Source organism: Bos grunniens, chromosome 8, assembly GCF_055505025.1.
Source record: "Bos grunniens cultivar Pamir isolate PY7600 chromosome 8, Bosgru_T2T1.0, whole genome shotgun sequence".
Lineage (NCBI taxonomy): Eukaryota > Metazoa > Chordata > Mammalia > Artiodactyla > Bovidae > Bos > Bos grunniens.
The window spans coordinates 9,222,421-9,247,139 of record NC_141172.1 but is presented as its reverse complement, the minus strand read 5'-3'; the positions used below and the strand labels follow the sequence as shown (position 1 = coordinate 9,247,139).

Genomic DNA, 24,719 nt, shown 5'->3' with positions numbered 1-24,719 from the left:
TTCTAGTCTCAGCTGCATCTGTGAACCTTGTGCTAGTGACTTTGGCCCTTAGCTTCACTGTCTGTGAGATCGGAGAACGGGAACCCTCTGTGGTCTCGCCCAGTGGCACCTTCTCGCATGTCTGTCATTTAAGATACATTTGTACATGATCAATGTGCTCATCGTTTTTCAGTGCAATTGTTTTCTTAGGCACCTGAAAGGCCAAAAGGCCAGTTTTTATGTACTCAGTGGGGATAGGCAGCTATAGAATTTGGCAGATTTTCTGCAGGTATTTGTAGGCAGCGGTAATATGTGAGATGATGGAAACTGCACTGCTACTGGTAAATGAGATACCTCTTAGCCCCATCCAAGAGAAATAACATGCTTCGTGTCGTGGAGAAAGGGATTTTCCAAAACTGCGGTGATGGGAGGAGAGGAGATTGTGCATAAGAGGTTGGAGATGTTTCAGGAAGCAGGTTGGTCCAGAGGTGGACGGAAATAGCAAGGAGCTGGGTCCTTGGGAGGCTGGGAGAGGTCAGCTAAGCCTGGACTGAGGCTGATGAATTTGGAAATGCTATTGGCCAGGGAGGGGCTAGCAGTAGCTTGGACTAAAGCAAAGAATTTATATTACTTGCAGAGGAGGCTGACAAACTAAGAGACCCAGGACTGGGGCTGGATGTCCAGGTGTACTTGACAGAGCACTTGGTTTCAAGGAAACTGTCAGGAACTGTCTTTTGAGAGGGGACAGAATCTCACCAAAATCTATGCCAGGTACTGTAATGAGCAGATCTATAAGAGTTGGCTGGCATTTATCTATAGGTATTTTATGTAGACAAGACATTTTCCCTCATTAAAAAAAGATCTGGGGACTCCCCTGGTGGTCCAGTGGCTAAGACTCCATGCTCCCAATGCAGGAGGCCTGGGTTTGATACCTGGTCAGGGAACTAAATCTTGCAACTAAGACTGGGTGCAGTCAAATAAATATTTTTTTTAAAAGTATGTCTTGAGATAATACTATTTCTAGAGCCAGGTTCGGAGAAGGCAATGGCACCCTACTCCAGTACTCTTGCCTGGAAAATCCCATGGATGGAGGAGCCTGGTGGGCTGCAGTCCACGGGGTCGCTAAGAGTCCAACACGACTGAGCGACTTCACTTTCACTTTTCACTTTCATGCATTGCAGAAGGAAATGGCAACCCACTGCAGTGTTCTTGCCTGGAGAATCCCAGGGACGGGGGAGCCTCGTGGGCTGCCGTCTATGGGGTTGCACAGAGTTGGACACAACTGAAGCAACTAAGCAGTAGCAGCAGCAGAGCTAGGTTACCTGGTCCCAAATTCCCACACTTGTAACTTGCTAGCTCTGTGACCTGTTGATACGCCTCTGTCTGCCTCAGTTTTCTCATCTGTAAAGTGGGAACGATTGTAGCACCTTATCTCACCGACTTGTTGGGGATTCAATAAGCTCATGTTTGTGAAGTGCTTAGGGTCCCCTCGAGATATCACAGTGATCTTAGTGATGACTCAGGAAAGAGAAAGATGCAGGAGACAGCTGGAGGCACTGAGTTTCTGAAGTCACAGACTGAGACAAGCGCGAGCCAGCACGTGATGGCGGTAGAGGTGGAAGCAGGGTGGAGGCTGGCCCCTACCCCGGCATCATGGGCGTCAGTCGAGCCCACTTTGCAGAAGGCATTTGGCTCTATCTGGGCTCAAACAACTACTAATTCCTCCATCTCTGCCCCTCCTTCCCGTGCTCCCCAAGGAGTCCTCTGGGACCGGAATGCAAACTGCATAAGTTGAATACCTTTAGCTGCTGGAACTGGTGCTGCATCCTTTCTTGCGCCCGTTCGAACATGCCCTCAGCCACCTGCCGGTCCACCCCTCTTCTGAGGACATCTTTCATTCTTTCACATGCTTTTTTGCCTGTGATCTGTGCGGCCTCTGGCAAAAATGACAGCCACAGTAACACCTCAGCAAGGACTTGCTTAGATATCCTTAGCATCAGAAATAAAGACAAGCAAACCAACTATACATACATACACATATGCATATACATACAGACACACATATAGACACACCTGGGGCTTCCCAGGTGGCACAGTGGTTAAAAAATCTGCCTGCAATGCAGGAGAGTCAAGAGACATGGGTTCAGTCCCTGGGTGAGGAAGATCCCCAGGAGTAGGAAACAGCAACCCACTCCAGTCTTCTTGCCTGAGAAACTCCATGGACAGAGGAGCCTGGTGGACTATAATCCATAGGGTCACAAAGACTCAGACACGACTGAGCACACGTATACACAGCTACATAACCATACGTATTTGTATATATATAGTCACATATGTAGCACCATTTTATACACTGTGGAAACAGAATAACATAATACAAAAAAATCAATATTTGATCATTTTCATGTAGAAAACCTAAGGAGCAAGCAGAAGGTTACCAAATTCCAAACTCCACCACCCACCCCAGAACAAAATCAATGGGATCAACAAGCCAAGAAAAAGTTGACAAGTGAGTTTACAGATACTTAAAATAAGAACAAGAATTCAATAAATGGCTTTTATAGTTTAATTAGCTGCGATGCAACGCAGAGAGAAGCAAGATGTCTAGATGAAGGGTGGATGGAAAGAAGTGGAAACAGATAAAAGCGGTTCATGACTGACCTCTCCCCACCCGTTTGCAATTGTTGGGTTTTAACTTGCAGACCAAGAGTGTTATGGGGCCTTAGGACATAGAAGGACAAATGCTTTAAGGAGGGAACAGCAGACAGGACGCTAAAGGAGCTGGCAGACCCCGGAGGAGGCAGAAACATTGCCCTTGGGGCCCCCACCTTCATAACAGGGCTTCAGGTCGTTCTGAACAGACGTGGTGAGAGACTCATAGATCTTCCTCTTCTTTCTGAGGATGTGTTCCTCCAGGCCTCCCAGGATGGCACTTATCTGAGAATCCACATCAACAAAAGGCCATTTGTGACAGTCCCTTGACAGAAGCAAGGCAGGGGTTTCCGAGGGCTGTACCATTTCCCCTGCCCGGGTTCCTGTTGGCTGTTCCCATCTCCTCCGCTACCAGGCTGTGAGCTCCTCCCTCACAGGCAGGAACCTTGTCTTGTCTTTTTTTTTTTGGCCATGCTTTGTAGCATATGAGCTCTTAGTTCCCCAACCAGGGACGGAACCCAGGCCACCTGCATTGGGAGCACGGAGTCTTAACCACTGGACTACCAGGGAAGTTCCAAAACTTTGTCTTAAGCATCTTTACACCCCAAACGCTTCCCGTAGTGTCTGGTGCCTCAGACAACTCAGTAAGTATTTGCAGAGTTGGACTCAGGGGCACGCATGGTTATGGGATGGGGCATCCGTGGGAAGGGTAAGGGGGCACAGGTGATTCTTGTGTAATTTGGGCTGAGCCTGTGCTGTGGGCCTGTGCATAGTCAGGTCTTCCAAAATTCTTACACTGAAATCTTAAACCCCAATGTGATGGCTCAGATGGTAAAGAATCTGCCTGCAGTAGAAGAGACCTGGTTCAGTCCCTGGGTCGGAAAGATCCCCTGGAGAAGGCAATGACAACCCACTCCAGTATTCTTGCCTGGGGAATCCCACGGACAGAGGGGCCTAGCGGTCTAGAGTCCATGGGTTGCAAAGAGTCAGACACAACTGATTGAGCACAAATTCGGTGTGATGGCTTTAGGAGGTAGGGCCTTTGGGAGGCTTTTAGGACTCAAGATGGAGCCCTCTCAGTTGGGATGATGCCCTTTATAGAAGAGACCCTAGAGGGCTTCTGTGCCCTTCTGCCACGTAAGCACACAGCAAAAAGACAGCCACCCCTAAACCAGCAAGTGGGCCCAAGCAGACACCAAATCTGCCTGCACCTTGATCCTGTACTTCTGGCCTCCAGAATACTGAGAAATGTCTGTTGTTTGTAAGCTTCCCAGTCTATGGTATTTTGTTATAGCAGCCCAAATAGACTAAGACAGCCCAGACTAAGAAAATGAGTCCCACATAAGAGTCTTGAGGATTCAAAACTAAAAAGTAATCTGCAAAAAAATGACATTTCTTTAAACTTCACTGCCGTGGATGGTATTTCATGATATTGGCAAAAATGAAGTCAGTGAGTCTGTTAAAAGTGGATTCAAATGTTTATATAGCTAAAGACTCTTCGAAGATACTTCCTGGGAACTGAGTCTGTATGACAATCTCAGCACTTATGATTGGCTGCTTTTCAGGGGAACAAAGCTTACTGCCTCCAGGATCACTTCTCTCTCCTCCATCCTGCTATGTTCTGGATCTCATAGCATCAATTATTAGGCCTACCCAGAGCCTAGACACTCCAAGGGAACAAGTAGGGAAAAACAGGCAACCTCCAAAATCCTGCTGGGAAGAAAACCACTACCTAAACTCATCGCCCTCTTCACTTTATAAGGATCTTACCTCCTGGATCAGGAAAGTATTTTTATAGCTGTCATATTTCCAGCCATTTCTTATCCCAATTTCAGTCATCTTCTCCTGCAGAGAGAGCTTAAAAGCATCTATGTGGGGGATCAGAGCTGAACCATCAGTGGGCTTCCCAGACCTGAGGAAAGCAAAGTAAAATGTTAAGAGATAGCAGCAGCTATTGTGGGATTAAAACAAAGAATTAACTAGCTGGTATTCTTTTACTCATTTTTAAGAGAAGGGGGATGAGATCATTAGTTATAAAATTTCTATAATGTTCCAAGCACTGTGCTGTGCTAGGCCCTTGATATAAAACCTATGAAGTCAGTGCAATGACACCCATTTTATGGATGAGGAAATTGAAGTTTGGAAATGGTTGCTAGAATGTGTTCAAAGTCACATGGCTAGTGAGTAGCAGGGTCAGGCCTTAGACACTGATCTGTTTGACCTCAAAACTCAGAGTCCTTCTGCTACTCAAATGTTCCCACTTGAAAGGGTGGGATGAACTACACCTTAAAAGATGGGCAAGGTTTGCTGTTGTTTAGTCACTGAGTCATGTCTGACTCTTAGTCACACCATGGACTGAAGCCTGCCAGGCTCCTCTGTCCATGGAATTCTCCAGGCAAAAATAGTGGAGTGGGTTGCCATTTCCTCCATGGGATCTTCCTGACCAAGGATTGAGCCCAATGTCTCCTGCATTGCAGGCGATTCTGCAGATTCTTTACCACTGAGCCACCAGGAAGCCTGTGTAAGGTTTAGGGAGGTGAAAAGGAGGAGGCAGCATTCTCCCCAGGGATGACATAGTGAACTAAGTTTCAGGACATCCCAGGGGTATGAGGTGAGCAGGTGAGCAGAGAAGAGGGCAGAGGCTTGAAGTCCTAGATCTCTACCTGTGCGTCAAGGGGCCGGGGAAAGCTGTGTGATTCCTCCCAATGGCAGTGTGTTCACTTGCAAAAAGAGCAGAGCCACTTCAGAGGGTTCTTGGGAGGATATGATAACATGATGCATGCAAAGTGCTTAGCATAGTTCCTGGCATGTCTCAGTAACTCTCTGCTGCCCTCAGATTGGTAAAATGGCGGGGGGCGGGGGTGGCAAGGAGGGGTGGGAAAGGCCAATTGGAGGCAGGTGGAATGTCTTGAAGTCTATTCTAAGGAATTTGGAGTTTACCCTACAGACATGTAAACAGGATGAGTGGGCATAGGTGGAATGGCATGATGAAAAACAAATTTAAAGGAAGGTTGGGGGGCAGGGAGCATTGAGCAAAAGTTGAATGGTTCAAATAGGTGGCGGGCCAGGTGAAGGATGGAGACTGAAGACAGGTGAGGAATAGAAGACTCTGTTTCTGTGGAAGGAGGTTTTGGAGGCCAAGGAAGAAGGGAAGGAGCAGGCGCTGTGAAGGCTCAGGCCCCAAACCCCATGCCATGTGTCAAAGAACAAGCAGAGTCATCCTGAGCCATTTTTCCTTTTCTCACTCAGGGAAATTTATGAAGACTGTGTGTTTCCTTAAGTCCACACTCTCCAACCAAAATACCCTATCCTGGGCCCAGGTCCATAAGAAAATGGATCCCCTGCTGCCTGTAGGAGATATTTGAAAAATAACAGGAATTATAACATTAGTCTCAAAGTAGTGTCTCCAGCTGCACTCCGGGTCACCACCGGAAAATTTTAAGTAAACCCAACCAAGAAGGCTTTTGTGTTTTGCCAAAGACTGAGTTTTCCTCCTCAAGTTGCAAGCTACTCTGGACCCTTCCAGATCCCAAGAACAAATTCTTGAAGATGAGACTCTGGCCCAGGCATTCTTAGGATGTTTGTTCAGAGAGGAGCCAAATGGATTCCTTTACCTAAAAATGCGCCCAAAAATGGGATCAATCTGTTCGTAGATGGGCTGTGTGATGGCTTCATTCAGATCAATTCTCGAAAGAGTCCTGGAGGCATAGATGCCATTTTTCAGGCAAACCGCTTTCAGAGTCTGGTGAAAGCCCTGGTTTCCTCTACTCCTCTGGATAAACAGTAAGATAACAGAGTTAGTGGGTACCTAGAATTCATGGAATCAGACGTACCCTGCCTCGTGTGTGTGTGTGCACGTGCATGCTCAGTCAGTCAGACATGTCCGACTCTTTGTGACCCCATGGACTGTAGCCCACCAGGCTCCTCTGTCCAGGGGATTCTCTAGACACGAATACTGGAGTGGGTAGGTATTTTGTCTTCCAAGGGATCTTCACAACAGAGGGATCAAACACACATTCCTGCATCTCCTGCTTTGCGGTTGGATTCTTTACTACTGAGGCACCGGGGAAGCTCATTCAATTAGTCTAAATTTTAGTAAAATGAAATTATCAGTAATACTTGAGTACTAGTTTAGGATCTATTGGGGATGTTTTAGTCTAGATCCCAAACACTGTAAGCAAGAATTACTGGGAAGAGTAGAGACATGATCTTCCAATTAAGCTAGTCATTATTAAGCTACACAAGAGGATAGCAGTCACACCTCTGGTCAGCAGGAGCTTCCACTCTGAGCTCCCAAAGCATCCTCTACTGTCTTTGCTCACATACAGCAGCTTCGCATTTGTCTCTTTACTCATCAGGCTGCTTCGATGGATCATCAGCTGGTTGAGATTAAGCCCAGCGTCTCATCCATCATGACGTCCTCACCGTCTGGTCCTGGCATATGTCATGCTTGGTAAACATGTGTTAAATGAGCAGTTCTTAAATACAAATGTGCTCTGACTCCACTGCAAGTATGTTTCAGATTTTCCAAGCACAGCCCAGAGTTTTGTATTTTTTATTAAATATTTGATAAAATGTGATTTGATGTGTATATCTTTGTCATATTTTTCCCAGAAACATAAATTCACAAATGAGAAGAAAAAAAATTATTATGAAGCTAGAGCTTTTAGAGTCAACAGATTTTAGCCGCATGGTGATTCTCAGTAGAAGAATAAGAGAATATAAAATATGTTAGCACTGACCAGAATGTCAGTAGAGGGCCTTGTGATCGGCATTGTAGTTATTTAGTTGCTCAGTTGTGTCTGACTCTTTGCAACCCCATGGACTGTAGCCCTCCAGGCGCCTCAGTCCATGGGGATTTCCCAGGCAAGAATACTGGAGTGGGTTGCCATTTCCTCCTCCAGGGGATCTTCCCGACCCAGGGATTGAACCCAGGTCTCCTGCATTGCAGGCAGATTCTTTTACCATCTGAGCCACCAGGGAAGCACTTGTGATCATTAATCAGTGATCTATGTTTTAGGAGAATATATTTTAAGTTAATGGCTGTTGTAGCATGGTACAACTGGCAGCATACTATATCTACCCACATCTATCTATCCTGTCTAGCTATCTGTATTTTAATATTCTGCCATTTCTCCTAATATTATAAAATGAGCATTTCCTGAATTCATTGCAAATACTTCCAAAAAATATTTTAACAACCACATAATATCATATGGATGCATCATAATGCACTTAACCATTCTCTTATCACTAGACATTTAGGTTATTTTACTATGTCATATAACGTTATGATGTTAGTATATACATATCTGCCCAAATGTCTGATCACAAAGGCAAGTTGCTTATCCAATAGGAACTGCCCAGGTGTGTCTGTAGTCCAGAGAAAGAAGCCATTGAAGGGCTAAGGAGAGAGGGGATAGTTCCTAGGATAGAGCCCTAGTGACAGCTGAAGATACCTGATGCTGCTCCTTCCTCCCCAGGTACGTCATCTCAGAGGACTGGTCCCCACTTCCTGCCTTCACTTGCTCAGCACCCACTTACTCATTCACTGTTTTGATCTGGGATCTTCTACCATCCTATGGAAACAGTTCTCCCTAGGGTCACTTAGTTACCTATTGCTATGAAACCAGTTACCCCAAACTTCATGGCTTAAACAACAATACACATTTCTTATCTCCCATCCCTTGTTGTTCAGTTGCTAAGTCGTGTCTGATTCTGCAGCCCCATGGACTGCAGCACACCAGACTCCTCTATCCTCCACTATCTCCCAGAGTTCACTCAAATTCATGTCTGTTGAGTCGGTGATGCTATCTAACCATCTCCTCCTCCTAGCCATCCCTTAGAAACCACCCATAACTAATTAAAAGATAAAACAACAATTTGTACGCCAAGTGAGAGATTACAGGATGCTTTCTTATTGTGTATCTAATTGATACTTACATCAACCCTGTGAAATAGACTAGACAAGTATTTATCATCCCCATTTTATAGAAGAAAAATCCAACAGGCTTAAGTGGGTTTAGGGCCTCACCCAGGCCTACAGAAAGGGTGTTTGGTGGGGCTGGCATTCAAAGCAAGACCCTCAGATCCTAAATCTCCCTAACCATGTACCTTTCCCTGCATCCTTGCAATGCATAGTCAAACAGTTACTCAATATGCTTTCCTGTGTGCAATTTTCACTCTCTCCCAATCTCTTCTAGCTCTTTATTTCTCTGGAAAGCAATGGGATAGTAGAAAAGTAGGCAAGGGATCAGACAGACCTCACCAAATATCATGGTTTTTCCCTTTAGGGGGTCACTCACCACCAGGCACGCCCCAAGGATGCGTCGGTAGGAACTCCTGGCGTTCCAGATCCCTTCTTGCAGGGGCCGAGCTATGTGGGCGAAACACTGGTCAATGGCCTTCTCCAGCAACTGTATCTTCTCTTCCACAAATCTCCGCAGGCCACTCATGTGCAAGTATTCATTCTAGGAACAAGGACCATCAGGAGCGTGAGGCTATGCCCTCCCTATAGGCATCGGCTTTTCCAGGTCTGCTTCCTCTGAGCCTGTGCAGATTGAGCTTGAGCTAATCACCCACAGTGGACTTCGCCCCATCGCCCAGTAAAGCATCCTCCAGTCCACAGATCTCCTTAAGTTTTGTGGGATTGGCACACGTATGTGCTTAGTCTCTAAGTTGTGTCTGACTCTTTGCAACCCCATGGACTGTCTCCTGCCAGGCTCTTCTGTCCTTGGGATTTCCAAGGCAAGAATACTGGAGTGAGTTGCCATTTCCTTCTCTAGGAGCTCTTCCTAACCCAATGGTCAAACCTTAATCTTCTACACTGGCAGCAGATTCTTTACCATCTGAGCCACCGGGGAAGCCACTTGTGAGATTGGAGACCAGAACAAATATATGCCTCCTACAACTTATTTTAGTGGTATAATCCATTAGGCTATTGGAAAGAGTAAATATTTTTAAAAATCCAGCCATTATTAAAAGAGATTTTTTCCAATGACATCTGATTTGACAGATATTTAATGAACTTGGTGCAGTTTGGGAGGATAGGATTTCTCAAATTTGTGTGAGAAAAAATGTGCATAGAACTCACTGGGCAAGTTGGTTCAAACCCGAGCACCTGGGATTCTATGCTTCTATCAAGTCCCAGGCTAACAGTGACCTTCTGGAATAAATAACAGAGCTATAGGACCACTAAAATAAAGACTTGGTTCCTGCTTCAAAGGAGAACAGCCTAATCAGGGAAGAAATGTCAATTCAGATATACAAGGGAGTGACCACCAGAGGCTGTCTTGACCTCTAGGTTCCAAACTGGGAACTTTGTAGTGCCTGCCCCTGTATGAGAACCCTGGAGACCATGCAGTGTCCACCTGCAGTGGAAAGAAGCCACACTCCTTAGCTCAGCACTTAAGGCCCTTCTTGGCCAGAACTCAACCAATTTCTCCAGCATCGCCAGCTCTGTCTTTGCCCAAAAGGTCCTCCCGTGTAGCTGCCCATGAACTTGCTGCCGTTCCCCAAATGTGCCATCCTTCTGGCTGTGCACAGGCTCTGCCCACGTTCTTGTCCTCCCAGAAAAAGTTCAAAAGGCACTTCTCATGTCACGCTGTCCCTGACTCCCCAGCAGAGTTGGGGTGAGCAGAGTTGGGGTGCCCTTGCCTGGGCTCCCGTTGCACTTGGCACACCCCTGCTGTGCTGTATCTCCCTCAGGCCACGTGTCTCCCTGCTCTGGGCCAGGACCCTGCTGAGGAGACAGACTGTTATTCGTGCTTGTTTACTCCAGGCATGGCACGGGGAGTGCAGTCCATATACGTTTGTGGAATGAGTGAGTGGCATGGAGAAATGGCTGGATAGCATAGGATTTTAAATTCTATTCCAAACCGGATGACAGAAACAGCTCTTGCATTGAGGTGAGAGTTTCCATGGATGACTTATCATCCCTGAATCCTCAAGGGCATTGTCTGTGAACTAAGTGGAATGGAGCTGAATGATCCTGAAAATAGCCTCAAACTTCTACATTCTGAGTCTCAGAATAGATGAGTTTCAGAACTCTATGGAAACTATCCCATTTCAGGCATGCCCTGGGAAGTTTCAGAGTTTTCACTAGTTAGAATTCTATGCTGTAGCTCACCAGGCTCCTCTGTCCATGGAATTCTCCAGGTAAGAATACTGGAGTGGGTTGCGATTCCCTTCTCCAGGTGATCTTCCTGACCTAGGGATCGAACTCCGGTCTCCTGTGTTGCAGACAGATTCTTTACCACCTGAGCCACGAGGGAAGCCCCAGAATTCTATAAGCAGGACTTTTTTCTCAGAGTGCTTGCTGGGTTCTTTGAAATTTGTGGTGTCGCTGGTAAGCAAAATGAAAGAAGAAAGAAGTCATGAAAGGGAACGCAGCAGGCAAGATTCTCACAATGGCTCACTCTCAACGAATCTTTATTGAAGAAGGAAAGAAAGATAAGCAGAAGGGCTGGGAATGAAAAAGCTGGGAATAAAAAAAGGGAAAAAGGCTGACATCTACAATGAATAAATGCAGGACTCATTCAGCATTGAGATTGTCATAATCAACTTCCTATTGATTCGTAAAAATAAAGGTGAGATCCCTGTTCATTTAAAAACAGTAACTGGACTTTTCTGGGGGTCCGGTGGTTGAGAATCCACCTGCCAATGCAGGGCACATGGGGTTAATCCCTGGTCTGAGAAGATTCCACAGGCCACAGAGCAACTAAGCCCGAGCACCAGAACTACTATAGCCGGTGCTCTGGGGCCTGGGAACCCCAAGAGAAGCCACTCAATGGAAAGCCTTCACACCCCAACTAAGAGCGTACCCTTGCTTGCCACACCTAGACAAACGCCAGTGCACGGCTGTGAAGACCCAGCACAACCAAAAATGAAATTAATTAATTTTAAAAATATAAAATAAAATAATTATTCTCTAATTTTTGAGTTTGAGTCACAATCTTAAAAAAAATGGTCCATCACATACAATTTTAGGTGTTCCCCCCCTCCGCCAGAATACAAAGGAACTGACAAAACTCTGGCCTTCCAACTTTCGATCAAAGAAGTAAGGCTGAGACTGATATGTGAGGCCAAAGAATTTTGAGGAAGGCTATTGGCAACCCCCTCTAAAAGGCTAGGATAGAATTCCAGCCAGCCCCTTCCTCTGCGTCTATTGTCGCCTAGAGTCTGGATACAGGGAGAGAACTGAGGCTGAACTTCCATATCTCCAGCTTGGACTGCAGAAGGCTTTGTCCCAGTGTTTATCAAGCAAACCAACCACACACAGCACCGCATCTGATTCATTTTCCATCAGCACTTCCAAAAGCAATCTTTGGCTGGGCAGCAAGGCAACTTTCACCCCGAAGAATTTTTTTGGGAAGTTGGAATGTCAAAACCTTCACTAGTATTTCAGAGGACAAAAGTCAAAATAGAAAATCTCAAATTCCAGAAAGGTGTGTTTTTTGTTTTTTTTTTTCTTGTTTTCACAGAACTAGAACAAAACACAGAGTAAGAAATATGAGGGAAAAGATGGTGAATCTTGCTCTATTTGGCACTTTTTATGTAGAATTTCTAAAATGGAAAAGGCCCTGATGCTGGGAAAGAGGGAGGGCAGGAGGAGAAGGGGACGACAGAGGATGAGATGGTTGGATGGCATCACCGACTCAATGGACGAGGGTTTGAGCAAGCTCCAGGAGATAGTGAAGGACAGGGAAGCCTGGTGTGGAGTCTCAAAGAGTCAGACACGACTGAGTGACTAAACGACAACAACAAAGATATTTGACCAACACTGCATGGACTATGGGAGAAGGCAATGGCACCCCACTCCAGTACTCTTGCCTGGAAAATCCCATGGACAGAGGAGCCTGGTAGGCTGCAGTCCATGGGGTCGCTAGAGGTCGGACACGACTGAGCAACTGAGCGACTTCACTTTCACTTTTCACTTTCATGCATTGGAGAAGGAAATGGCAACCCACTCCACTGTTCTTGCCTGGAGAATCTCAGGGACGGGGGAGCCTGGTGGGCTGCCGTCTATGGGGTCACACAGAATCAGATACGACTGACGCGACTTAGCAGCAGCAGCAGCAGCATGGACTATTAAAAGTTGACATTGCGGGTCTTCCCAGTGGCTCCATGGATTAAGCTCCCAAAGCAGGGGGCCTGGGTTCGATCCCTGGCTGGAGAACTACATTCCACATGCCATAATGAAGACCTGGCACAGCCAAATAAATAAAATATTGTTTAAGAGTCAACATTGTTCACTTTTCACATTGAAGTCATGTCCAGACCAGCTGCCTCAGCTAGTCCCTCCACTGGGCCCTCCCAGGTTGACTGTCCCATGTTATTGGGACCAACGCGATTGTACATGGCTCTACCCCTTCCCTTTTCTATGTAATAACAGGTCAGACAGCTTGGCTGAGCAAATATGATAGATGACAGCAAGTATGGAAATAAAGAAACACCAACCAAATAAGAACGTCCAAAGGCTGTTAATTCAGAGCTTGCTGTAGTAAGGGAGTCAGTGGGCATCATCTGCATTTGGCAGATAACTCAAAGGCAGGCCAGGGGCTTCCCTGGTGGCTCGAGAGTGAAGAATCTGCCTGCAATGTGGGCAGATTCAATCCCTGGTTCAGGAAGATCCCCTGGAGAAGGGAATGGCTACCCACTCCATTCCAGTATTTTTGCCTGGAGAATCTGGTAGACAGAGGAGCCTGGCAGGCTAGGCCATGGGGTCGCAAAGACTCAGACACGACCGAGCGCACAAAGGCAGGCAGAGGGGTGGGAAGGCTTTCGGTACCGTGAACAGAGACCCCTGGCGCGGGGCAGCCATGAGTGGGGAGACCCCTGGGCTGTGCGTCCTTTGCCTCCCAGCCTGGGAGAACCCTCCCTCTTACCAAGTTAGAGAATTAACTTGGAATGACTTTTCTTCTCTGACCAGAGGAACACCCTAAACTCATAGGGTCTAAAGAAAATAATCTGAGGGTTAACATTGTAACCTTTGAGTAAGGAAAGAAGAGAATGTTTGATCTTTTTTTTTTTTTTTTTTTCTTTTTTCACTTGTGACAGATAGGCAGAGAGGGAAAGTTAAAAATAGTCACTTTAAACTCTCCTGAGACTTGAATCAGGTAGACTGTGTTTAATGGTAGGAGAGATGTGTCTTCTTTTGCTGGAATAAGCTGAGCTTTCCTGGTGGCTCAATGGTAAAGAATCCGCCTGCCAATGTAGGTTTGATCCCTGAGTCGGGAAGAAGACTCCCAGCATACCTGCATGTGGTCTGTACAGCTGAAACTGTCTGTGAGGAGCAACAAGCCAAAAGCTTCAGTGACATACTTGGTCACCGTCCTCTTCTTCTTATCCAAGAGCCTTCTCCTGATATACTCTCTTAGCTTGGGGATTTCTGGAATTCACAGGCAACACAAACAGTTTGAAAAGGCCAGAGTTCATAGGAAACAGCATTCATGAAAATGAACAGATCAGGATGGCAGTCTGAATCAACTTCAGTTGAGGTCCTCTGGGGGTGGAATGCTCATGAAACCAACCTTTCTGTCTCCCCCAGTCTAGGATCAGCGACTACAGATGGGAGGTCAGCAGTGAAGCATCAGGAACCACAACAATGCAGAAACACACACATATTTGCTCGTAGGTGTGGAAACTGGCAAACTGGAAACTGGCACAGAAAGTTCTAGGATGGGAAACTCAGCATGCCAAGCTTATTCTTGAGAATTTTAGTGAGTGAGATAAAAATATATGTATTTATATAAGTTACCAGTTTCCTCCTCGGTGAGGACCGCCTGCTGCCAGTACTCCTGGGCGCTGACCGTGTACACCAACTCAGAGGCTTCCAGAACTCTGGAGTCAGCTGGCAGTTTTCTCTGAAATGAGAGAGGCACACAGGGAACAGAATCACTCAGCTGCCACAAAGGCAGCCATGCACCCGCTTCACCAGAGCCATCAGCAAACTTGAGCTCATCCACTTTCCGTTCTGCACGAGCCCCGTAAGGAATGAGCAACATTCTCAAGGTCAGATGTTCCCATCTGTCCCCCTCGCAAGGTCAGGGGTCGTGAGGACATTGTTGCAGAGATTCTCTGCAGAGTTAAAAAAATAGCAATTCTATTTTTGTATATGGAAATGTATACAGAAAATAGTTCAGAAGTGTATTTAAAAAAACTCTTTAAAACAACAAGAGTTACCATGGGATCCAGCAATCCCACTCCTGGGCATGTATCTGGAGAAAACTCTAATTCCAAAAGATACGTGCTCCCCAATGTTCATAGAAGTCCTATGAATGGATGAAGAAGATGTGCTGTATAGATCCAACCAGTCCATTCTGAAGGAGATCAGCCCTGGAATTTCTTTGGAAGGAATGATGGTAAAGCTGAAACTCCAGTACTTTGGCCACCTCATGCGAAGAGTTGACTCATTGGAAAAGACTCTGATGCTGGGAAGGATTGGGGGCAAGAGGAGAAGGGGACGACAGAGGATGAGATGGCTGGATGGCATCACTGATTCGATGGACTTGAGTCTGAGTGAACTCCAGGAGTTGGTGATAGACAGGGAGGCCTGGCGTGCTGCGATTCATGGGATTGCAAAGAGTCAGACACGACTGAGCGACTGAACTGATCTGATCTGATATGTATATGTGTGTATATATATATACACACACATACACACACACAGAGCAGAATATTACTCAGCCATTCATCTGCTGATGGCCACTTAGATTGTTTCCATGTCTTGGCAACTATAAATAATGCTGCAGTGAACATTGGGGTGCATATATCTTTTTGAATTAGTTGTAACCCCATTTTTTAAAAAATCTAGCTTTGTCACTTAAATCATTGTGCAGTGATAACACCCTGTCTACTTCTTTTACTTGTATGAACATTTTGATATGTACTCCTTGCACCCTAACCTTCATTTTTAATATTACTCTCTACTCTTGGGCTTTCCTGGTGGCTCAGCTGATAAAGAATCCACCTGCAATGCGGGAAGCCTGGGTTAGATCACTGGGTTGGGAAGATACCCTGGAGAAGGGAACGGCTACCCACTCCAGTATTTTGGCCTGGAGAATTCCATGGATTCATGGACTGTATAGTCCATGGGGTAGCAAAGAGTCAGACATGACTAAGCAATTTTCACTCACTCGTTCACTAAAAGAAACCCAAGTTTCTTTTATAGTAATAGGTCCATGTTTGGGGAGAGAGAAAAAAAAAATTGGTCTGAATATAAACTTGCTGCAAGGGAGCAAAGATAGTTTTATAACGTCTTGTTGTTTTTAGTTGCTAAGTACCATCCGACTCTTTGAGACCCCATGGACTGCAGGATGCCAGGCTTCCCTGTCCTTCACTATCTCCCGGACCTGGCTCAAACTCACATCCATTCAGTCAGTGATGCCATTCAACCATCTCATCCGCTGTCGCCCCCTTTTCTGCCCAGCAGATCTTTCCCGGGATCAGTGTCTTTTCAAATGAGTTGGCTCTTCGCATCAAGTGGCTAAAGTATTGAAGCTTCAGCTTCAGCATCAGTCCTTCCAGTGAATATTTAGGACTGATTTCCTTTCAGATTGACTGGTTTGATCTCCTTGCTGTCCAAGGAACTCTCAAGAGTCTTCTCCAACACCACAGTTCAGAAGCATCAATTCTTCAGCATTCAGCTTTCTTTATAGTCCAACTCTCACATCCATACATGACTACTTTAAAAACCATAGCCTTGACTTGATGGACCTTTGTCAGCAAAGTAATGTCTCTGCTTTTTAATACGCTGTCTAGGCTTGTCATAGCTTTTATTCCAAGGAGCAAGCGTCTTTTAATTTCATGGCTGCAGTCACCATCTTCAGTGATTTTGGAGCCCAAGAAAATAAAGCCTGTCACTGTTTCCATTGTTTCCCCATCTATTTGCCATGAAGTGATGAAACTGCCTGCCGTGATGTTAGTTTTTTGAATGCTGGGTTTTAAGCCAGTTTTTATTCACTGTCTTCTTCCATCTTCATCAAAACATTCTTTATTTCCTCCTCACTTTCTGCCATTAGGGTGGTGTCATCTGCATATCTGAGGTTATTGATATGAGGATATTGATTTTTAATGTCTGATGCTGAAAGGATTCAGCTTAAATTAAGGGCTTCCATTGGCCAGCATGTGAACTTGAACATCAAACAGAACACAATAATTCTGTGAAAAGCAATGAGTTCATATGATCTATAAACTGAGTAAAACAAGAAGGTATTGTGAAATAATATCTGTCTCTGTGTCTGTCTGTCTGTCAGCTTCTGCCCTGAATTCCTGACACAGGGCTCCTGAGACCCTTATACAAAGAGGTGTTGGGAGAATCTTTCATTCTAAAATTTAGTCTTTGACCCCAGTTCCCGGCAAAGAACTCCCGAATCCCTTGGGATTTCTAAGCACATACCTCCTTTCTCCAGAGAGGAGAGAGGAGCTGGAAATGTAGTTCATAATTGATCATGTCTACATAAATTCCCAATAACATAGGGTTCAGAGAACTTCCAGGTTGGTGAAGACATCCACATACTTGGAGAGCAATGCACCCCAATTTAATGGGACTGAAGCTCTGTTCCTGGGGAGCCTCCCAGAGCTTACCCTATGTATATCTTGATCTGGCTGTTCATTTATATCAAATTCTTTATTAGGTAATAAACTGGTAAATGTGAGTAATTGATCCACTGAGTTCTGTGAGCTATTCTTGCAAATAACTGAATCCAAGGGAGAGGAAGTCATAGGAACCAATTTGTGATGAAGTCAGAAGCAGTGCGTAACCTGGGGACCTACTTCTTGTGATCCATATCTGAAGTGGGGGCAGTCTTGTGGGACTAAACCCTTAACCTGTGGGGTCTGATGCTATCTCCAGGTTGTTGTTTAGCCGTGTCCAGCTGTCTGGCAACCCCATGGACTTTAACCTGCCAGGTTCCTCTGTCCGTGGGATTTCTCAGACAAGGATACTGGAGTGGGTTGCCCTTTCCTCTTCCAGGGGATTTTCCTGACCCAGGGATCAAACCCACATCTCCTGCATCGGCAGGCGGTTCTATACCACTGAGCCACCTCGGAAGCCCTCTCTCCAAGTAGGCAATGTCAAACTGAGTTAAACTGTAAGGCACCCAGCTGAGATCAGGGAGAATTGTTCAGTGTGGGGAAAACGCCACACGTCTGCGGTCAGAAGTGTGAGCATGGTAATTGTGTGCAAGTTAAAAAGAGGGACACACAGGAGCACAGGAACAATGGTGCAGGTTTTCTTTACAGGTTTGCAAAAACAAAGGCAAAATACTGCATAACAATCGCTCAAAAGGCATGCCTGAACATCAAAACCCAGCTCTGTCTTGCCTGCCGCATACAGTTAGCCATCCTGAGCTGTGGAACGGAACTCCCTCTTGGCTCCTGAATGCATCTCGTCTGCTCTGTTTCTGTGGTTACTGCCTGACTCAGGTTCTTATCACTCCTATTTTTATTTTTGTAACACCACCTAGATTACAGAAAAAGCCTCCCAAGCTGATCTCTCTACCTCCAGTCCTCACCAGCCCTTCTTCCCACTATCCATTCTCCCTACTGGGCTTCCCAGGTGGCAGGAGCGGTAAAGAACCCGCCTGCCAATGCAGGAAACGTAAGAGGCGTGGGTTCAGTCCCTAGGTTGGGAAGATCTCCTGGAAAAGGGGATGGCTACCCACTCCAGTATTCTTGGCTGGAGAATCCCATAGACAGAGGAGCCTGGCAGGCTATGGTCCATAGGGTCGCAGAGAGTTGGACATGACTGAGTGACTTAGCACGCACATGTTCTCCATACTACTGAGAAAATCACCTTTCTAAAATATTTCCAAATTGAGATAAAAAAAATGTAGTCCCAGGAGTCTGTCTTTTCCATAAATATTTTTTTCTAATTTTCATTTTTGTAATTAAAAAAATAAGCATACACATTTCTATGAATGGCTATATAATCAAATTCTGCCTCATTTTTTCCATGGCTAAATTAAATATGCTCCAAATGAAGGCCTGCAGGACAAGTAAAGGTTTCACAACAATTCAAACTGAAAAAAAGGTGGCTGGAGAATGAAGGTGTTAGGTAGCCATCAGAGGGGTAGGTGTGCAAACCTCAAAGAACTTGTGCAATTAAGAGTCAGAACCATAGGCATCCTGCAAGCTGACATTTTGCACAGACCCTATCTCATACACACCAGTTTGCCACATTTATTAGCACTAAATATAATCATGAATTGTAAATTGAGGTATTGGGTTGGCCAAAAAGATCATTCGGGTTTTTCCATAAGATGGTACGAAAACCCAAACGAACTTTTTGGCCAACCCAATATTTTATGTTTCTACTTCCAGAAACAATATAATTATGTCCTCCACAATTAATGAGAACAAGAACAGCTCTTCTGAGTTACTGCCTCATTAAAATCAGCATTCAAAAATTGCCTGGTAGAAGACCTTGGCTTATGTATGAGGTCTGATTATTCTGAATTAGAAACAAAAGCTCTGCAATTTTCAGTTCCACATTGTACACCAGACATTTTCTGCATCACAATAATTGAAGTCAAAATACAGAAAGCAGTTAACTATAGAACTGGCCGCAAGGCCATATGCTTTTCCTATAAAACCCAGCCCTGGAGATTGAGTTTCAGCAAAGCCACCTCACCTATCACATCTAACATTGAGGTTGTTTTCTTTATATTTTATCTTCAAGTTGGTTTCAGGTTTAAGGTTGCATAAGACTATTACAGGAAGGAGTTTTATGTTTGCAACTATTTTAGTAACAGAATAATAAAAATAACTTGAGGAACACCAAGATTCCCACAGACCAATTACTCAAACTTGAAAAACAGAACTCAGACGTTATATCCCAACACAGCATATGGCCTTTGTTTAGCTGTTCAAACCTATTTGCCTGTAGTTCACCCAGTGTAGCAGATTTTTTTCAATCACGTTCTTCCTTCTGTCTCGAATGCCCTTTCTCCTATTACTTCTCCTCACCCAAGACTACTGGTTCTTTAAAATTCTGCACAAGAGGCTGAGGAGTTTTCCCTGAACTTCTCAGCATCACCTACCCCAACTGCCAGCATGACTGAGGATCCTTCCTCTGAGTTCCCACAGCCCCTCTGCATCCCTCTAGCCAAGCACGCTTCAACCTGCATGGTAATCCCTGATTTTATCTGCTCATGGTTCTCAGTAAACTATATACTCATTCAATTCTTCCAACAATCACAGGCAGTATATATTATTATTTCCCAGCTTTATAGATGAGAAAATGGAGGCTCAGACAGGTACAGTAATTTGCCTAAGGTTACAAAGTAAGTAATCAGTAGGACATATCATCTACTTTAAAGCTTTTGCCCAAACAGGCACTTGTGTCTCAAAAGTCTGAGTGGTTGAAAAGCAGAAAAATGCATAGCAGAATCTGTTCACTCACCTTGAGTTTATCCTTGAGAATTTTATTCCTCTGTAGCTTTATCATTTCATTTCTTTCTAAAACAGCTTCTCGCTGACTTTGAATAGCTTCCTGGATTATAAGAAGAAATAACAGCATGGCCAAGAATGCAGAGTTATCAAGAGTAATAAAGGGATAAGATGAACATTTAGGGGGCTGCTCTTCATTTAACCCAGACAGGTGTGCAGGTGTTCAAATCATATAACACTAGTCATAAAAAGTGAAGTCGCTCAGTCGTGTCCGACTCTTTGCGACCCCATGGACTGTAGCTTACTAGGCTCCTCAGTCCACGGCATTTTCGAGGCAAGAATGCTGGAGTGGGTTGTCATGTCCTTCTCCAAGTCATAAAAAGTATTATTTAAAAATAACTAGTCCGAACTTTGGTCTATCAATTATCTCTCAATCGAGCTTTAAAAAAGAAAACAATTAGTCCATACTTACATTTCCCACTTTTCTTTCCCTGAAATGAAAAATGGAATAATTACTTATCTCATGATGCATCATGGCAGTCTTGACTTCCCTTGAAAGCACGCCTTTGTTGCTCTCCCTAAGCTCTTTCTTCAGCCTAAAGGCTCTGGCCCACCTCCAGGGTCCATTTGATAATAGTATCTTAATGTCTATGGAATGAGGTTCATGACATTGTCCAGGAGACAGGGATCATGACCATTCCCATAGAAAAGAAATGCAAAAAGCAAAATGTCTGTCTGGGGAGGCCTTACAAATAGCTGTGAAAAGAAGAGAAGCGAAAAGCAAAGGAGAAAAGGAAAGATATAAACATCTGAATGCAGAGTTCCAAAGAATAGCAAGAAGAGATAAGAAAGCCTTCTTCAGCGATCAATGCAAAGAAATAGAGGAAAACAACAGAATGGGAAAGACTAGGGATCTCTTCAAGAAAATCAGAGATACCAAAGGAACATTTCATGCAAAGATGAGCTCGATAAAGGACAGAAATGGTATGGACCTAACAGAAGCAGAAGATATTAAGAAGAGATGGCAAGAATACACAGAAGAACTGTACAAAAAAGATCACGACCCAGATAATCACGATGGTGTGATCATTGACCTAGAGCCAGACATCCTGGAATGTGAAGTCAAGTGGGCCTTAGGAAGCATCACCACGAACAAAGCTAGTGGAGGTGATGGAATTCCAGTTGAGCTATTCCAAATCCTGAAAGATGATGCTGTGAAAGTGCTGCACTCAATATGCCAGCAAATTTAGAAAACTCAGCAGTGGCCACAGGACTGGAAAAGGTCAGTTTTCATTCCAATCCCAAAGAAAGGCAATGCCAAAGAATGCTCAAACTACCACACAGTTGCACTCATCTCACACGCTAGTAAAGTAATGCTCAAAATTCTCCAAGCCAGGCTTCAGCAATATGTGAACCGTGAACTTCCTGATGTTCAAGCTGGTTTTAGAAAAGGCAGAGGAACCAGAGATCAAATTGCCAACATCTGCTGGATCATGGAAAAAGCAAGAGAGTTCCAAAAAAACATCTATTTCTGCTTTATTGACTATGCCAAAGCCTTTGACTGTGTGGATCATAATAAACTGTGGAAAATTCTGAAAGAGATGGGAATACCAGAACACCTGATCTGCCTCTTGAGAAATTTGTATGCAGGTCAGGAAGCAACAGTTAGAACTGGACATGGAACAACAGACTGGTTCCAAATAGGAAAAGGAGTATGTCAAGGCTGTGTATTGTCATCCTGTTTGTTTAACTTATATGCAGAGTACATCATGAGAAACGCTGGACTGGAAGAAGCACAAGCTGGAATCAAGATTGCCGGGAGAAATATCAATAACCTCAGATATGCAGATGACACCACCCTTATGGCAGAAAGTGAAGAGGAGCTAAAAAGCCTCTTGATGAAAGTGAAAGTGGAGAGTGAAAAAGTTAGCTTAAAGCTCAACATTCAGAAAACGAAGATCATGGCATCCGGTCCCACCACTTCATGGGAAATAGATGGGGAAACAGTGTCAGAATTTATTTTGGGGGGCTCTGAAATCACTGCAGATGGTGACTGCAGCCATGAAATTAAAAGACGCTTACTCCTTGGAAGGAAAGTTATGACCAACCTAGATAGCATATTCAAAAGCAGAGACATGACTTTGCCAACAAAGGTCCAGCTAGTCAAGGCTATGGTTTTTCCTGTGGTCATGTATGGATGTGAGAGTTGGACTGTGAAGAAGGCTGAGCGCCAAAGAATTGATACTTTTGAACTGTGGTGTTGGAGAAGACTCTTGAGAGTCCCTTGGACTGCAAGGAGATCCAACCAGTCCATTCTGAAGGAGATCAGCCCTGGGATATCTTTGGAAGGAATGATGCTGAAGCTGAAGCTCCAGTACTTTGGCCACCTCATGCGAAGAGTTGACTCATTGGGAAAGACTCTGATGCTGGGAGGGATTGGGGGCAGGAGGAGAAGGGGACAGCAGAGGATGAGATGGCTGGATGGCATCACTGACTGGATGGATGTGAGTCTGAGTGAACTCCGGGAGTTGGTGATGGACAGGGAGGCCTGGCGTGCTGTGATTCATGGGGTTGCAAAGAGTCGGACACGACTGAGTGACTGATCTGATCTGATCTGATCTTAATTTCTTGTCATTTCGTTGTCGGTGGGATTTTCTGTGCCCCCACCCCTCTCCCAGTCAAGATGCAGACCTCTGCTGATGGACAGTTTAGACAGCATCATACAGTGTGTGAAGCAAGTCAGACAGAGAAAAACAAACAGAAAAATGGTACCAATGAACCTATTCGCAAAGCAGAAATAGACACAGACACAGAGAACAAATGTCTGGACTTTAAGCAGGGAAGGGGGAAGTGGGATGAATAGGGAGATTGCGATATCAAATACATAACTCATGAAAACCTACTAACACAGGAAACTCAGTGCTGTGGTGGCCTAAATAAATCTGAAACAGAATCTAACAATTCAAAGCTGCACCACCCAGACTGTTATAGGAAGTGTCTCTTAGCTGTGGGGCATCTACGCTTCCCATATCCGTGGGGGCAGGCAGGTCCATTACACTGTGAAACACCGGGAGCTGCTGTTTGCATCTCAGACTCATGAGTGGCGCCCCTGGAGCTATGCAGAATTCAGCCTCTTGGGCATTAAGCAGCTGCTCTGGAAGATTCTCAAGACAACCTACCTGATGGCCCAGAAGTCACCCAGGCATCTTTTTCATCACCATTGGTCACTTGCCTGAGTCCACAGTGCCCATGAGTCAAAGCTCTGTCGTTACAGTAGTTACGGCACCTGGGACCCACAGAGGGAAACCCGCGTCCCTGCACACCCAGAGCAGTACCTCAGATATTCCGGCAGGTGGAGCTTGTCGCTCTTGGTGACCACCAGGGCCAGGTCCCTGCAGAACCCTCTTTGGCAGGCCTTCATGCTCTCATTCAGAAGGTCCTCGTGGGCTCTCCCTCCAGAAATCCTTTCAATGTCACTGATCACCCAGATCACGGAGCACTTATCAATGGTCTGTGAAACATGACCACAGCGTGTTTAAGAGCATACATGGTGCCTCGGTTGTAGCATGTTAGTCGCTCAGTTGTCCAACTCTTTGTGACCCCATGGACTGTAGCCTGCCAGGCTTATCTGTCCATGGGAGTCTCCAGAAAAGAATACTGGACATGTTTCCTTAATGTGTCATGTCCATCCTCCGTGCTCTGCCCCAGCTCTCTGTCCAGCCCCATCTCTCACCAACCCCCGCCCGTACACTCTCTATGCAGCAGCCACATGAGCTTCTTGCGCATCCGTGGGTGTCAGTTGCGCATCTGTCTTGGGGTCTTTGCTCTTGCCACAACCTCTGCTTGACCTCCGTTTGCCCTCTGAGATCACCAAGGGCCACCTGAGGCTAGGTTGGTCACCCCATCTCTGCATCCCATAGCACTTGTACTTACCTGCCTTGGTACTTCTCAGGCAGAGCTACTGTACAGCTACTATACTGTATAGGGTTGGCACTCTGCACCCCTCCCCACCTCCCCACCCAGACGCGAGGTGCCAGATGGGAAGGGGCCACATCATTCAGCTTGGAATCCGTAGCACCTCAAACACAGCACCTTGCCCAAACTAGAAGCTTCATAGATGTTTGTGGCATTAGTCATTGATAGAATTCAAGAAATCAGACCTTCAGCCCCAGATCCCTCACTAGCTTGATTTACTAAGCCATCCTCTAGGGAGAAGTCTTGTTTTTTTCTGGAACTAGTCCTGGTCATGCGTTTATTCCAAAGCTGTCACTGCCGAGCATTATTTTGATGTCTGGCTTGCCCTGCATATGCAGCTCACGACCACAAGGTGACAGCAGGGAGCCAGAAACCCATATGATTGAATTGAACATGAAATTGTAACTTAATGATTTGATAGCATAGGTATCGCTTTATCAAATATACAACTTTTATGTGACAAGCAATTGTGAGATTTCTCTGACTGTATTGTTTTACCCATCTTATCTCTCCATATAAATGGAAAACTGGTCCAACTCCAGGATTGAATTTGTTTTATGGTTCCTCAGAATAGCACTTTGCACATAAAGGTGTGACAAGTTTGTGAGTTGCTAACTAAATCATTATTTGCTCTGTGCCACTGGTTCTTAATTGGTGGACCTTCGACAACGCCCGGAGACATTTCTAACTGTTCAGACTGGAGGGGACGCTAGTGGGCAGAG

The 24,719-nt window shown here is 45.2% G+C and overlaps 2 protein-coding genes across 6 annotated transcripts in view; one reads left to right on the top strand and one right to left on the bottom strand.

The window, feature by feature from the left end:
- Positions 1–24,719, top strand: part of ELP3 (elongator acetyltransferase complex subunit 3) — a 217,600-nt gene that overhangs the window by 40,693 nt on the left and 152,188 nt on the right. The window lies entirely within an intron of this gene.
- NUGGC (nuclear GTPase, germinal center associated) overlaps positions 1–24,719 on the bottom strand; it is a 50,593-nt gene that overhangs the window by 2,160 nt on the left and 23,714 nt on the right. For all 3 annotated transcript variants that reach the window (XM_086414843.1, XM_086414845.1, XM_086414844.1), the window contains exons 8-17: positions 23,358–23,533; positions 20,495–20,513; positions 20,036–20,125; positions 14,390–14,495; positions 13,887–14,020; positions 8,937–9,101; positions 6,246–6,403; positions 4,402–4,543; positions 2,808–2,916; positions 1,779–1,915 (exon numbers count right to left, since the gene is read on the bottom strand). In XM_086414843.1, the coding sequence (XP_086270969.1) occupies positions 1,779–1,915; positions 2,808–2,916; positions 4,402–4,543; positions 6,246–6,403; positions 8,937–9,101; positions 13,887–14,020; positions 14,390–14,495; positions 20,036–20,125; positions 20,495–20,513; positions 23,358–23,533 (1,236 nt within the window). The remainder of the gene's footprint in view (positions 1–1,778; positions 1,916–2,807; positions 2,917–4,401; positions 4,544–6,245; positions 6,404–8,936; positions 9,102–13,886; positions 14,021–14,389; positions 14,496–20,035; positions 20,126–20,494; positions 20,514–23,357; positions 23,534–24,719) is intronic.